Below are 17,395 nucleotides of genomic sequence, written 5' to 3' on the forward strand. Positions count from 1 at the left end.
TCGTGAGGGTTTGCTGAATTACTGAAATAAGAAAAACGTATTCTTGTGATTTTACAGTAAAAACAGATTTGAAAACTACTTTATAATGCTAAATATGAATACTGCAACTTGGCTATTATTTTTTAAATCACATTGTCCAAAACGGACAAAAAAACAGAGATGCACAATATATTTGTACCGTTAAGGCCCCGATATACTCATAGCGAAGTTCTTTTTCGTTCTTCACTTAGGGGTAAAACGAAGTTTGAAATACGTGAGCAGCGATATACTGTTATTAAACATCTGACGCCGCCCACACTTCTGAGAGCGACATTTAGATGAATATGTAAAAATGTCCTGTGCGCTTTCCTCTCAATAACAAAATAAACACACAACAAAATTTAGAAAACAGAAAGCATTTGTAATAAAGCATAAGAAAAGATAATAATCTGATAATAGCAACGCGGATATGTTTGCACGAGCTCTGCAATTCGGCGAAACAAGTCACGTCATGTTTATTTACATAGCACTTTATACAATAAATTGCTAATCAAGCGGCTTTACCGTGTTGAACATCAGTGTCAGTGTCTCGCTTTGAATAATCATTAATAAAGATTAAAGCTTTAGTCTGGATCTTCTCAGTATCTATAACTCCCCCTCTCTACCTTTCTGACTCCCAAAACTCTGTTATTGCTGCTCCCTCCCCCTCAAAATTCTGGCATGTGCAATAAAAAAGCCTGCTATATGGAAGAGATTAGGTCTGAGATGAACAGATGATTTGTGGGCCACTGCGGAAAAGATGGGGACAGAACAGATAGGGACATTATCACTACTAAATTGTTCCTGGTCAATATTTGGTTTGGTGCTACAAAGGGGGTAAAAATCAGCCCAGCGGTCTTTGAGCACACACAATTTGCTCTCTAAAAAACATTGCAAAAGCAGCTGTAAAAAGGCCAAATATTTTGATTTGGGAACAGTTTCAACTGTGTTAAATGTCAGTGTGGGAGACTTTTTAATTGACAAATCAGATGTGGTACAAGAGGAAAAATTTTCAAATGTGCTTTGGCTATATTTTCTTTTGCTTTGCTACAATACAATCTCCCATCATATTCATAATAAGCAGAGCACGCAACCTCTTTCTGGGACGTTTCACCACAATCTCTTTTCTGACAATTATACAAACAGTGAGTTATGCCGTTTTTGAGTACATGCTGTTGGAACCGTGATCTCTAAGTCAGAGCTTTTGAGCCAAAGTACTTGCGCAAAAATAACTCATCTATCATTCTGATGTGTTGGCAGTGTTGTGGAACACTGATCTGTGTATGTGGTTGTGCGGGCGTGAATATTTTGGACTGACCAATAAGTCCTACACAAGAGACATTACAAATCATTGATGAAATGCAATACGTGTTCCAGTATGAAATGTAGCAACTAAATAAAAATTACATAAAATTCGTTTTTTGTTCCAGTTAGAACTTTGATACTGATTTTGAAAGACAAGAAATAATTTGTGCGATTTGTGTGTTCAATTTTTTTCCACTCCTTTTATGTTACTAATGAATAATAAATGAACATGTCGCTTATGCACACGCCTACTGTTTGGAAACGTAAATAAAGCTACAGCTTGTGTGGGTGAAGATTTCCCACGAATGAAAAACATGATGTTTACTCAGCTCCCCGCAAAGAGAGACCATCGGTAACTAGGATACCGGTTCAGACCGAAAGCCAGGACAAATGTTTTCCACTTCGGCGAACTGCAAACTTCTGAATAAATTGGCCACATTTGCCAATTAAACTTGTCTTGATGGATTGCAATCACTTGAAAAAGCACCTTTATCACTGGCTGTCCAGCAAATGTCTTGATTGGCTCAGGGTTATGAGCTGCTGAGCAGATGCTCCATCTTTTCCAACCCATTTGCTGCAAAGACGACAGTTTAATAGCAGAATCAGAAGAAAGTGCATACTTCAGCGAATCTAATCAACAGAAGAAAATAGCATGTGTCTGTTACACAGGAGTACTTATCACAGCACTTACATAACGTCTTGTGAGCTTCTGTGTGTATGCGGTTACAGATGTGCGTCATTCAGTACCCATGTGAAATCCATTTGACAGTGAGCATCACTGTGCCTATACTGACACTGAAGGACACAGCATCTGAAGTGAGTACTAACAAGCTGTACTTCACAAAGCTAAACATCTGTGGTCCTTTAATCTGAATCCGAATGTTACATTCATAACATGTCTTACCTTCAATTGTTTATCTTTTATTAGAGAAACGGCTAGTTATATAAAAAACATTCTAAAAACGGAATTTCTATACTGTGATTGTCTTGCCTTAAATACAAATTACAGATTGAAGGACAATTTTTATAAATATAAGTGGTGTCAAATCTATTAAACGCAATTAATCACATCTAATATAAAAGTTTATATTTTTTGTAATATATGTGTGAATATATTTTATTTATATGCATATTTGCACACACACATACATATACATATACATATATATATATATATATACAGTGCTATGCATAAGTTTAGACACCCATGCTAAAGTTGACTAAAAAGAGGAATAAAAAATCATCTTTTGGAAATTAAACTTAATGCCTTAATTTAAAAAATTAGGAAAAATCCAACCTTTAAGGACACCAATTTTCTTTGTGAATGAATAATGTATCGTCAATAAATAAATGTTCTTCCTTAAAATACAGGGTGCATAAGTTTGGACACCCCTATGTTAAATTCCCATAGAGGCAGGCAGATTTTTATTTTTAAAGACCAGTTACTTCATGGATCCAGGATACTATGCATCCTGATAAAGTTCCCTTGGCCTTTGGAATTAAAATAGCCCCACATCATCACATAGCCTTCACCATACCTAGAGATTGGCATGGAGTACTTTCCATAAGATCATCTCTCAATGCAAATCAAACTAGCTATTAGGCTAACTGAAATAAAACCATGCCAATCTCTAGGTATGGTGAAGGCTATGTGATGATGTGGGGCTATTTTAATTCCAAAGGCCAAGGGAACTTTATCAGGATGCATAGTATCCTAAAAATTAATAAAAAAAAATACTTAAAAATAAAAATCTGCCTGCCTCTATGGGAATTTAACATAGGGGTGTCCAAACTTATGCACCCTGTATTTTAAGGAAGAACATTTATTTATTTACGATACATTATTCATTCACAAAGAAAATTGGTGTCCTTAAAGGTTGGACTTTTCCTAATTTTTTTAATTAAGGCATTAAGTTTAATTTCCAAAAGATGATTTTTTATTCCTCTTTTTAGTCAACTTTAGCATGGGTGTCTAAACTTATGCATAGCACTATATACATACATATATATATATATAGGGCTGTCAAAAAATTAATCGCGATTAATCGCATCGAAAATAAAAGTTTGTTTTTAATAATATGTGTGTGTGTACTGTGTATAATTAAATTTGTATATATAAATACACACACATGCATGTATATATTTAAGAAAAATGTGTTATTTATATATAAAAAAAATTATATTTATATATAATTTAAACTATATAAATATATATACAGTATATGTATGCAAATATTTCTTAAATATATACATGCATGTGTGTGTATTTATATATACAAAATAATTATACACAGTACACACACATATATTATGTGTAAACAAACTTTTATTTTGGATGCGATTAATCGCGATTATCTTTTGATCTTTTGACAGCCCTAATATATATATATATATATATATATATATATATATATATATATATATATATATATATATATATATATATATATATATATATATATATATATATATATATACACACATACACATACATAGATATACATATATATATACAGTCAAACACCAGATATAATTTTTGATATTTTCTTACTAGTGGCTGCAGTACAGTACACTATAGTTAATTTATGTAAGTGAGGATAGCAAAATACAGTAAACTGTGACATATTATACCCACAATTTCTTCATACAGTGGACTACCAGTAAAATGTATAAAAATTTGGGACCAAAAATTATTCAGACACTTTGACCTGACCATGTTTTGCTTATGTGTTTTTCTTTAATTGCTAATGTGACCTTTTCACACCACATACTGAACAAAATTAAGCATTGCTTGGTAATAAAAAATGTTATCAAAATGATTCCAGTTCGAATGGATACGAGGAAGCTACTAAAATTGAAAACATGTAAGGAATATTTCCTTGAAAGTCCTTGGGTGTATGGTGATGAATTTAAATCCAGGTAACGTTGTAAAAAATATGCGATACTTCAAGTAGCATCCTCTGCCCAGAGTGTCCTTCAAAGGCGCTAAAAATGCTGTTTGGTATTTTTTTGTGTATGTTTAGTGTGAGGAGGTCACTTGGACACCTCAAGCAATGTAGAAATATCACAAAGTAGGTAAATAAAAAACCCAGCCTCTGTGAGAAAAACAGCATGAGAACATGATGTCCATTGAATTGTGTTAACAGACAGGGATTCCAAGTCTTTATTATGGCAAAACCGAACATTATGTTTATCACAAGAAGATCAGAACCATAATGAGCTTCATTGCCATGTACCATCCACAGAAAGCTTGTTGTTTTTTATTTGTTTGACATAATTGTTTCTGGAAGCATTCTGACCAATATACATAATTAGAATTAGAATAGATTAATTTAAATGAAATGGTTGTGATTGTATAATTTATTACGTCAATGGGCTGTTAATGGGTAAGAGCTACACAGATTGCTCATCATTTCAAACACAATTAGGTTAAAAGCTTAACTTTTATGCTTTAGGTATTCAATTTACATTTTTGAGTTGAAGTAAAAACAAGCCAATGTTTTCATTTTGCTGTTGTTACCAGAAACACTTAAAAAATATGTTTTTGACTTTTTCTGACCTAAGCAACGAAGGGGTCAACTTGGTCAATAAACAAGCCAAGTAATGAGCACAAAATATGACAGCAGTGATTACATTATTTTCACTCTCTCTGCGCCTCAAACTAATTACCAATCACACACACACACACACACACACATACACTGACTAATGAGCACATATTTGAAAAGCCTGTGACCCACGGCATAACCACATCTGAAGTGGTTCAATATTTAAAATGAACACAATTAAAATAAATCAATTAAATTTCAAGAGAGCAAGAAGTACAGCAGCAAGTAAATAAACCTGTATGCAAATTTGCTAGCATTAAAAATGCAAAATGATAAGCCACCCCACATGTAGAACTTGTAATAAAAAAGGGTTTGTGTCTGTACTTATGTCTTGTAAAATGTTAAAGGGAGTCATGATTTCCCTGTCTGTACAATCCGATGGGGCCAGACTTTTCCTCAGAAACCATGCAAAGGAAGTGCTTTCCAAATTATGCCTGATTAAAGTCCCACGGGAAGAAAGTCTCTCAGAAAGATCTATTCCTTACGGGTTATCTGGGTGGACCATTTCAGTGCTCAAGAGCTACAGACACAGACAGTGTTTTTTCCCCCCAGGTAAATCATAATAAACCGTTATACACAGCCTACAGTAGCCTACTTAAGAATCCATTCATCAAGCTCATCTGTGGTGAAAAGAAATAAAATCCTAATACTATCATTTTCTGTTTATAACAGATTGTAATACTACAAGCTTACAGATATTTCAAGTTTGTTTTGTTCTGGCAAATATATATGAATCATTTTAAAGGAGAAACAGATATTAGTTTATACCCTCAAATATCAATTAAGTGATTTTGGCTGTGGAACCCCTCAAATTGCACCTATACACAAGAAAAAAGGTTGAGGGACAGTCAGACATTCTGAAAACACATTTGTGTTCACAAGCCAAATGTGCAGTAGGTGTTTCCAGCACTGTGTTCAGCATAAGAATATGTGTCAGCGGTTGGGTCAGACTACCATCGGTCTAACAGACCAGAACATAAAAATACTCACTGACAGTCCAGCACGTGCACCACCTGCTGCTCTTTGTCCTTTAAAGAAGCATTATGCTGAATGGGGGCAAGGAGGACGGACAGGGGTGGTGGAGAAAAGAGAGGGAGAGGGAGAGAGGGAGAGGGAGAGGGGAGAGAGAGAGAGGGGAGAGAGAGAGAGAGAGAGAGAGAGAGAGAGAGAGAGAGAGAGAGAGAGAGAGAGAGAGAGAGAGAGAGAGAGAGAGAGAGAGAGAGAGAGAGAGAGAGAGAGAGAGAGAGAGAGAGAGAGAGAGAGACGATCCTATGTTAGAGACACACACACTTCTGATAAAGCAAAAGTTCACCCAAAATTAAAATGTTTATTATTTATGCATTGATAGGTACACTTGTCCCATGTTTTCATTTAACAATATTATAGATAGATAGATAGATAGATAGATAGATAGATAGATAGATAGATAGATAGATAGATAGATAGATAGATAGATAGATAGATAGATAGATCTATTTATCAAATTATTAATTTATTTAGCTATTGTTGTGTGGTCACATTTAAACATTCTTGAGGATAAACAAAAAGGTCGAAGGCAGCAGACACTTCCAACAGAATGTAAACTGGTGTTAAAAATAACTGCAAACACACACACACACACAGTACAGAAAGGGGGATGAGAAACTCAATACGTTGCAAGTGTTCACTTAACCTCCAGTGCCTAATGTATAGTGGAAAGTACTAGTAGAAACCACATTATATAGAATATAATGGAGGATTTAGGGATGAAATCCACCACAAGAAAAGGAGTCAATGTCCGATAATGATGTTTTTTTTCGCCATTTGCTTACATGCAAATGATCGTTATTCCAAATGAAGTGCAAAGCTACATAAACAAACAGCAGCCTTCAATTGCCCTGTGTAAGCCCATCATTAGCAGACCCTCTCTTTGATGATCAGCGAACACAAATCCAGACCCGCAAGCTGAATTACAGCAGATTTATGTCAAGTGGATCTGCGATAATGACCGTAATCCTCCCTAATACTGTAATAATGAGGACATTACTTGAGTTAATCTACCAAATCATTTCTTTATTGGGATTTTTGCCACTTTAATAAATGAATAAAGTACAGCGTCACACAATCACATACTTTGACCGGAGATTCTCTCATTAAAGCTCTTGTTAAATTGCTTACTGTTTTTTTGCTTGCATTTTTTCTGTCCCTCAAAATCTAATCTATCAACCAAACATTTAACATTTTTCTCTCCTAATTTTGCAAACCAATATGCTGAATGTGCAGGCGAGTTTACCACAGAAGGTTTAAATATGCCTTCAGATGAAGAGGAATTGGTTTATGGCCACACGCTCCTTGTGGAAAAAGTTTTATGTGAACGGCCCTGTGGTCCTGCTGTCCATCTGGGTTTTTCTGCACAAAAAGAGCCAACTACTGCCTTATGCAATGGCAAACTTTGCTGTCCTCTGCTGTTCTTCTTTCTCCTCATGTTTCAAAGCGAGCAAACCCAGCTCTCTCCCTGACTTCACCCCGCTGCCTAACGTAAATAAACTACAGTCCAAAAAGGGCTCCGCCTGCATCTGAAACTCCCTGAGTCACAGCAGTAGACTTTCATGTTGCTCAGCGCTCACAGCGGACCCTGTGTCGTGCGAGGGTTATGGCAGACAGCACGGCGCAGGGAGAATTAAGGAATCAACACGGCAACATAATCACCAGGCCTTTAAGCGCAAAACCGCATGCTCAACAGAAAACACTGCTCCAGTGGTAGACTGGCTTGCTTCCTTAGTGAACATATTGTTAGTGGAGGAAAAATAGACTGACTTCCAAGATTCTACTCGTGCTTCTGAATGTTTCCTGTGTATGCACACATTGCTCTGAAGTCTTCGGCACTTCTGGTAGTTTAATTATTTATTTATTTAGAGGACAATCCCCTTAAAACAACCTGGTCTTGGTCAAGGACACAATGGTTATACATCTGGTTTGTGCTAAGACCCAAGTTTCTTGGGACTGCAGTAAATAGCTTAACCATCATGCATTTATTGTGAAATCTAATGGGGTCATTGGTTTTTCAACATAAATGGTGTAAATAGATTAATGTTGAGGTAAATGTTAAAGTGATTTATCTATTATTGTGTTGTATTGTTTGCATCATCAATGGGTAACAACCATTCAGATGTAAGAAATGCATAATGCTTTAAACTTAACAATAATGCAATAAAAGTAAGAAAAAACACATTTGCAGCCATAGCAGAGTTTTATGGGTGGCTGTGTAGCAAATCCAATAAAGACGAGATGCGTGATGCAGAATGAATAAAGATATTTTCAAGATATCAATGTAAGAGGTGTTAGTGAGGCCGACAGGGTGCTCACCCTGTGGTCTGTGTGAGTCCTAACGCCCCAGTACAGTGATGGGGACATTATACTGTCAAAAGAGCACTGTCCTTTGGATGAGACGTTAAACCGAGGTCCTGACTCTCTGTGGTCACAAAAAATCCCATTCGAAGGAGAAGGGGTGTAACCCCGGCATCCTGGCCAAATTTGCCCAGTGGCCTCTGTCCATCAAAAAGCTCTTTATTATACAATAATTTTATGGAAATATATTTATAATAGGTGGTTGTGTTGTGAAATTGAGCTTAAAGGTTTCCACTGTAATTAGCAAAGAACATATATCTGTGTTAAACAGGAATACACTGTAATAATGTTAATCTCATCCTGGGCACAGCATGCAATACCTGTTCTTCCTCTCTCATCTCCATCACCTTCTCTCTTTCTTCTTCTCTCAGTCTCCTTGACCTGTATATCTTCCATTCCCAAAGCTGAGCTTTGATTGATACAGTCTTTGCAAACTGATTATTTCTGTTGGTCATTTAAAACTTCTATTGTAAAACAGCTGTTTAGTTTAGCTACTTACATCTTATCGCACTTTATGACCGTTAACTGAAGCGCGAAGCGCCGTGTGCTGGAATTCACGCTCACAACTTCTGTGAACATAAAGCCCGCCTACTTTGATTTGATTGGTCTTTTCAAACACTTTGACATTGACAAGCGGTTTTAGCAGTCGGTTATCATGGCGATGTGCATTATCCTTACAGCACCAAAGTAGATATAATATATGTCAATTATTTCACAACCTTCATTATATGCATTTCGAAAAATTACTGAGGTCCAGACCTCAGGGACCTCAATGGTGGGTACGGCCCTCATTGGGGATATCAAATTTACAAACAATCATCTGGTATTTCAAGCACAACAAATCTACATGTTGTTATTAGTTGAAATTAGCAGTATATATAATTTCAGTATATAGAAAGGAGTACTATCATGAACTCCCCTCCGCTCGGTGCAGAGTAGATCCACGCACATCTGATTTATTGGAGACACATCTGCATACACGGATGACTTTGACAGCACAGGCCTGCAGTGGGTGTCAATTCACTCTCTCCTCCATAAGACGTGTTCACGCCTTTGAATTTCCAACCGAAGCTCAAGAGTCATGCTTGCCAGAACTCCCTCACAAAAAAGTCCACAAATATGGCCCCTGTCCGAAGCCATAACTTGTGATGATTGCTGCTGTTCTCAATCAAACCGCAGCCTGTCCTCAGAACACCTCTGAAGAGACCTTAGTCAGGGCAGACAGCATGGAAATGGAGATGCAGATGCAGTCCATTCAATAGGTTTTAGTCCCCAGGATTTTTTTTCTTCAAAAATATATTTTAAATGTTGTGTCATTTGAATGATCAACACCCAGATACACAATGGCCCTCATTTATCATTCTTGTGTATAAATGGGCGTATATATTGGCGTAAGATTATGCTTACACTCCTCTCATCGCCTGATTTATGAAGCTGTGCGTACCTTTGAAATCCAGGTGTACGCAATACCTGCCCTTGATAAATGCCGCGGCTGAAAACGAGCGTCATTAGAATAACACGCCCCTATATATTCAAGTCTCCGCTCCCCTCACACCCTCATTTTACGCCATGGACACACGGAAGACGGCAAAGAAGAGAAACTTCTTTGAGAAAGAGAAAGCAAAACCAGGGAAGTGGAAAGAAACTAAATTGATTTCTAGATTTTTATTATTAATGACGCTTATTGTTATTTAGAAGAAGAATGTCGTTATTATTATTATTTGTATTATTATTATTATTATTTAAAAGAAGAAGAATGTCATTTTTATTATTTTGTCAGTCTGAATTTTTTTTGGTCATTGAAAGCCTTTCATTACTAAACCCAGTCCGTGCACACCTGCCGGGCCTAACCCTGGCCTAACCATCGTTTTAAAGAATAGTACAACGGCGAGCGCGTCGAGTATAAACGCCTCATCCGTTTAGGGAGGTGCGCGCGCAGTCTGTGGAGACTCGCGCTGCGGAGCCAGGCGAAAGTATAAACACGGCTTGAAACGTCAGGTAAAGCGCACAGGCTCGCAACTTAAGGAATACGCCTACAATTCAAATGCTTTGGTAAAGTCACTCAAATTAAACATTGAAGTCCATGTTGCACAAAAATAAACACTGAAGTTTATAATTATGTTGTTGTTTTTTTTACAGTGGGTCATAATATATCATATCTTTTAGTTTGTCAGTGCGTTTTGTGGTGTTAGGAATTGTTTTTCTGCGCATTCCCGCACTCAAAACGTGCGTACACCACCTCCTGAGCTGGCGTAGGATTTGAGCGTGCCGTACGCCAACGTCCATATTGATAAATCTCAAAGTCACCGTGGTTTTGGGTGTACGCCAGGTGTACGCTGGAAATTTGGTGTACGCACTTTTGATAAATGAGGGCCAATGGCACCACCCATTGAACAGACTTGCTTGTGAAAAATACCCTGGACAACAGAAGCATAACTAAAACATTTGACTGAACGTGCAATGCTGTAGGATGTGTAGTAAACTCATAAGGTGTTAAAAACTCCAGTTATCAGCTTAGACAACACACTCTTATGGAAATATTATACAATCATACAATCTGCTTATGCCCCACTGAGGATTAGGTTTAGGAATGGACCTTCATGCTTATTTTTATTTTTTTAAAAACCTTGTGAATTCACCACCAAGTCACAGAAAGCAATATTAGTTTTTTAGTTTTTGTCGTGAGACCAGGTTGGTTCAGACAGGCCAGATTTCAGAAGGCAACATGACATAATAAATAAATAAAAACTATTTGCACATAGTCAAGATGAAAATAAACATTTTTTATGTCATAATTATTTCTAGCACATCTTTGCTAAAACATCTTGCTAATGCATTAATAGCCCTATCATTAGTTTAAAATGTTATCAAAATGAAAGGAACGATAATTGGACTCCCCATCTCACTTTTCATGTGCTCCAAAGCTCAGGTGATAAGGCAATATTTTTGTTCATAGTAGTTAAATAATAACGTAATAAACATTAAAAGAGAATATTTTCAAACAGAAAACCAAGAAAGACGAACTTTAATCCAAGTGCTAAAGTCTGTGCTCCAACTTGTGTGCAGTGACTGGGTCATTAACCCAAGTCATTCACTGCATCTGTGAAAGCCTATTACACAAATGTTATTCACCATAACATATCACTGTCTCAATGATAAGCTATGTGCAGTGTTGACATCCCAATTGATTCATCATCCCATAAGCGCCACTGTATCCTGTCCCTGGACTTTGGATGACCACAGTCAATGTGTTTACTTTCAAACAAAACCTATTTATTGAAGGATTGTTTGACTAGACCAAAGTAAAATGTTCTGTGTGCTCAAAGGTGAATAATCTTGACACAAGCCCAATGGTTTTCCTATAATGACTTGGCACAGACATCTACAGTTTAAAGGCCCACTGAAGTGCCTTGAAATGTGCAGCGCTTTTCGATGTGGTGACGTAATTTCCACTGAAACATGAAGGCAGGGCGGGGCATATCGAGCAGCTCCTCCCCCCTTTTCACTTCTATCACAGCTCGGCCACAGCCGTTGAGCTTGGCAAAGCCGCATTTGACAGCTTATGACAGCCAGGGTCTAATAGATTCCCCCTTTAGATTTAATATGAAACTGTTGCTAAAGCAAAACAGTGATCATAATCAGCTGAGGATGTATAGTTCGAAAAGTGTAGTTTGTGTAGATGTGTGGTTTTGAAATTTAGGCTATGTTAGTGCATGCATGGCACCGGTGTTATCTCTTCCACTCGTCCGTGCTGTTTCTAGTGTTCTTTCCAATCGTTTCCTATCCCCTATATAGTGCACTATGTGCCATTCACCATGTAAAAAAATAGCAATAGTGTGAACAATTGACCGATTTCAGCCACAGCTTCAACGTCTATGTATAGTGCAGGAGCGGGATGCTTCAGATTCTAGAGAGCATTTTATTGGACAGAAAATCAGAAGTGCAGAGTGATGTCATCAAAAATGTTGATACATATTTGCGGAAGTGAAAGCCTAAGTTTTGAATGCTTATATCTTCCAAATGAGAATGCTGTCATTGTTTTGGAGCATACTATCTCATAGATAACCTTAAAGGAGACATATCATGCTTTTAAATCGTCCCTTTTTACATATAAATCATACATTTGTAGTCTACATAAAGCGGAACTGCAGTGCTTGGGTCTGAATTCCTCATTATTATAGCTCCACAGGCCCCTTTTCTACCCCTTTTCTGATGTGCATCTGAGAGCAACTCGTTTTGGTGCGGTCTCTTTAAATACAATTGAGACACTTCATACCCCGCCCCCTCTCCAGGATGCAGCGGTGACACTCGGTTCAACTCCACCCCGTTCGGCCATTTTTGTAGTTTGATAGCAGAGATACGATTATCTAGCGGCACAGAAACTTTTTATTCACACGTTATTAACAAAATGTCAACAACGGAAGACTTGTCCAGCCAGCCTTACATGTTCGAGCCGGAGTCGGAGCCGGAGCAAGATGAAAATGAAGACGACGAACCTGCAGAACAACGTCTTCATATGGATGTATCGCAATGGTGTGTTACTGTATTTACACATGAAACTTTGGTCTTCCGACCTTTTACCACCGTGTCGATTTATTTTGATTAATATGTGCGAGGGTGAGAGAGCAAGACAGCGTCTAGTTTGGAGACGGTGTCTTGTTTACATTTTCGCCTGGCTCCGAAGAGAGAGAGAGTGCGTGCGCGACCGGGTCTCTCTCTCTCTGCTCGTTCTTTCAGTTAAACATGCGCGGCAGTTCATCTACATTAGACGGTGTAATGAAGCGTGTGGGTTACTACATCCAACAACCGAACATTTTAACTTACCCTCTCGTAACTTCTGCATCTTTTAGCTTGGACTACAAAATTGCAGCGAGAAATAAAAATGGCGGATTGCTCGAAGTGTTGGGCTGGAAGTCAATGTCCTTATTTGGCAGTTCCGCTGCAAATATTGTGACGTAATAGTTCACAAAACGTCACTAGATAACAGAAAAATCGGAACAGGTTGAAAAATAAGGCCAAAACAGAATATAAAGATATCAACGAAGCACCTGAAGAGAATAAGTTCAACTTTTCTGTACTTCTAAACACTCCAAATATACAACAAAATGCATTTAAGGGCTAAAAAAGTGGATTTAGCATGATATGTCCCCTTTAAGGCTAAAATATTCATACTAAAAGCCAAAATAATTTTAATTTGATTTCATGGGATTTCAATTTGAATTTAATATCACATTAAAATTATGATATTAAATTTATTATTTATTCATTATTATTAATTCATATGAATTATTTGTTGTTAATTGTATAATTTATTTAATGATTTCTTACATTTTTAATTTACAACAAAATAAAGCAAAAAATAAATAAAATAAACGCAAATTAACAATCCATGAAGCAATTTTGCAAATGCTGCAGTAAGCACAGCTGAAAAAGCAGCCAGACATTCATCTGATGCATATTTACATAAGCTAACATTTAAAAAATAGTGTAGACTGAATCATTCTACTTTGTATAGACTGACCAACTTGATTGCAAATCAGACTACTGTGTTAAAGTGAACACATGTTTTTGACGTGGTTGTGAAGTACCTGGAGTGAACAGCTCGGATCCTCGTGCGGACACCAGTCCGTTTCCACACAGCAAGCCCAGGTACAGCAGACTGAGAGAGAGAGAGTAAGCCATAGCTTCTGCTGTCTCCCTGTGCGGTAAAAGAAGAAAAGAAAAATCATTATTAGTGGTGCTCCCGGATGACACCCCTCTGACAAATACTTAGCTGAAACCCCTAGAGAGCCCCTGGGCCATCTCTTCAGCATCTCCAATTCATTTCCCTACTCCTTCACGCCAAAGCGCACTAGCTGTTACCGCCATTAATACTTAGCAGGTCTGTGTGAAACCCTATATGAGGAAACCAGACAATTAACAACCAGACGCAACCTCTGCAACACCCAGCACTTCCAGCCATACGTGGGTTTATCATTATCTGTGGGTTACATGGGGTCTTTTAAGCATGCAGGCTGTGCGGGGGATGTTTTCACAAGCTAATACTCCACATTTACTGTGTTCAGCTAGGATTTCCATTATCAAATTATGCTAGGGCGACAGAAAACCTTTCAAAAAGTCAAACGTTCATGCTATCTCCGCTAAAGGTCCTGGTGAAACAGTATCATATGGAATGAAGCATAAAGAATTTAAACCAGCTTCAACTTATATTAGTGTTAGATGTGTGACAGAAATACTGTTGGCAAGTTGCCATCATTCATTTTGGGATTTATGTATGTGGGGGCGCTTCATGATTTGTACCTTTTTGATTCTGTCAATTTTCCTTCGCCCTCACCACGTTTGGCACTTATTACAATATCATTCCATAAAAGAGATAAAGGTTTGTCTGAAATGGTGATGACATTGTGACATAGTGAGAAATTACTGTCACAAGCATATAGGGGGAACAGGTTGTATCCAGCTAGCCCAAGAGTTAGGCTAAAAATAAGTACACTATATTTGTTTGGTCACCACAAAAAATCATAGAGAGGTCAGTGGCCCTTAGAGACTGATGATTCTGATCTTAAAAGTCCAACTAAACATTATGTAAACAGCCTGATAAAAATAGAGAAAACACTGATGTGGTTTAAATGTGTCAAATAAATTATATTAAATAAAATCAAGTGGACAATTAATAAATACAATTGGCCAACAAATGTTGTTTAGACTTGCCGCGTCCTGATGTTTCTGAATCCGATCTGATTAATGATGAGTTCTGGCCCTAAAACTTGGCTTCAGAGCTATTTTTATTATGCACTTGGCAGTGGATTGTTGAAAACAGCACCAGGCTAAAATTTCCAAATGTGGAAAAATACACAGTCAGCAAATAACTGGCTTTGTTGCATTTGACCTGTAGCTTCACCCCATCTCATCATCTAACAATGCTAGAATAACAACATGCAGGTTTCAGAACCCGGTCTCTTTTTATTTTGATACTTGTATTGTAAAATACTTCTGTATTTTGTATTCTCATTCACAAAGCTGAGTAAAATAAAAGCTAGTTAAACTCACTGAAAAGGGCTTAAGATATATTAAAGCCAAATATTATACAAAATTATGTATATGTGCTTTGGTCACATGTCTGGTGCATACAGACTCAACAAACTCGCCTCAGAAACACTTGATCCTCTCTATCCTACTCAGAGACACGGCCCTTCTCAGTCAGGTATAGTAATGAGGCCCCATTTCTCTTTTCAATGCTATCATACAGTGAAAGGTGTAAAAAGAACTACACACCCAGATTGACAGCTGGTCCAGTGCTTATTAGCTGGTCTATGTGACTATAACATTTAGCTAACTATTATTATGTCTAATTATTGATAGGCTAAAATAGTAAATTAATATATAAAATAATGTGCACGGATAAATGTGACCCTGGACCACATGGGTCAATGTGTCACATGGGTCAATTTTTTGCAATTGAGATTTATACATAATATGGAAGCTAAATAAATAAGCTTTCCGTTGATGTATGATTTGTTAGGTTAAGACAATATTTGGCCGAGATACAACTATTTGAAAATCTGGAATCTGTGGGTGCAAAAAAATCGAAACATTGAGAAAATCGCCTTTAAAGTTGTCCATTTATGTTCGCGATTGTGCTGCATTCATTCATAAAAAGAAATGTTTTATATATTTACGGTAGAAAATTGACTAAATATGTTCATGGAACATGATCTTTACTTAATAGCCTAATGATTTTTGCATAAAAGAAAAATCAATCATTTTGACCCATACAATGTATTGTTGGCCACTGCCATAAATATACCCGTGCGACTTGTGACTGGTTTTGTGATCCAGGGTCACAAATCATTTATAATAAACACTGCAATATTCCATAAAAAATGAGAATTGTTCATTTTGATTAAATGGCGACTTTAAGGGATTAGTTTGCCCAAAAAAGTAATACATTTTCCATGTTGTTTCTAACCCATACTGTATTGTGAAATTTCATTACAATTTTAAATAACATGTAAAATAATCATGTGATTGAAAAGCTGAATTCTTCAGCATCATTACTCCAGCCTTCAGTGTCACAAGATCCTTCAGAAATTATTCTAATATGCTGATTTGATGCTCAAGAAAATCATATTTCTTATTATTATCCGTGTTAAAAACAGTTGTGTTGTTTAGTATTTCTGAGGAAACAGTGTTACATTTCTTTCAGGATTCTTTGATGAATAGAAAGCTAAAAAACAACAAAAAAAAACAGCATTTATTTGAAATAGAAATCTTTAGTAACATTATTAAAGTCTTTACTGTCACTTTTGATCAATGTAATTTAACAGTATTAGTTTCTTTATATTATATTATATTATATTATATTATATTATATTATATTATATTATATTATATTATATTATATTATATTATATTGGCAATTCTATGAGACATATCCAAACACTTTACTCTTGCATTTCCGCCATGTGGAGTGTTTGGATTTACTGGGAGGGCCGGTAGGATCCGACCCCATGAGGGAGTTAAAGGGGCACAGCAGTCTGCACAGAGGGCCTGATTGTCTGGATAGCCATGAGAGGGTGGAGGGTGGAACCTCCCTTGAATCTGATTGGCTGAAGGAATTTCCCGCTTCTTGAGTGCTTCACAGATTGCTCCAGCACTGCATGCATATTAGGCAATGCTTCTCACCATTTAACCTCCAAAATATCTCTGCTGTTGATAACATGACCCATCTTGGACAACATTTACATTTTTGTCATCTGAGGACCATGTCTTTGAAACAAATGTTACTGTAATGTTTCTCTTTTAAATCCCTCATTATATATATTTATATATAGGCCTATATATAATATATAATATATATATATGTATGTGTGTGTGTGTGGACAGCGCTGCACGGTAGGTTGTGCAAATAAACAGGTCTGTTTTGCATCAGTCGGAATGTGCGGTTGAGTGGATGACAGCCCACAGTTTGTTTCCGATTTATTTGCTGCTTGAAGCATTCAGGGCAAAACTTATATATATATACTGTATATATAAGAATTTTTTGCTATCAGTGTGGGTTTCAACCAGTCCTTAAC

The 17,395-nt window shown here is 36.9% G+C and overlaps 1 protein-coding gene across 1 annotated transcript in view; it reads right to left on the reverse strand.

Moving 5' to 3' along the window:
• The window catches only part of ghra (growth hormone receptor a), a 42,690-nt gene that overhangs the window by 12,024 nt on the left and 13,271 nt on the right, over positions 1-17,395 (reverse strand). Inside the window, exon 2 of the mRNA XM_079896406.1 lies at positions 13,907-14,016. Coding sequence (XP_079752532.1) covers positions 13,907-14,000 — 94 coding nt within the window. The 5' untranslated portion in view covers positions 14,001-14,016. The remainder of the gene's footprint in view (positions 1-13,906; positions 14,017-17,395) is intronic.

This window comes from Squalius cephalus, assembly GCF_949319135.1.
Source record: "Squalius cephalus genome assembly, chromosome: 16".
Taxonomy (NCBI): domain Eukaryota; kingdom Metazoa; phylum Chordata; class Actinopteri; order Cypriniformes; family Leuciscidae; genus Squalius; species Squalius cephalus.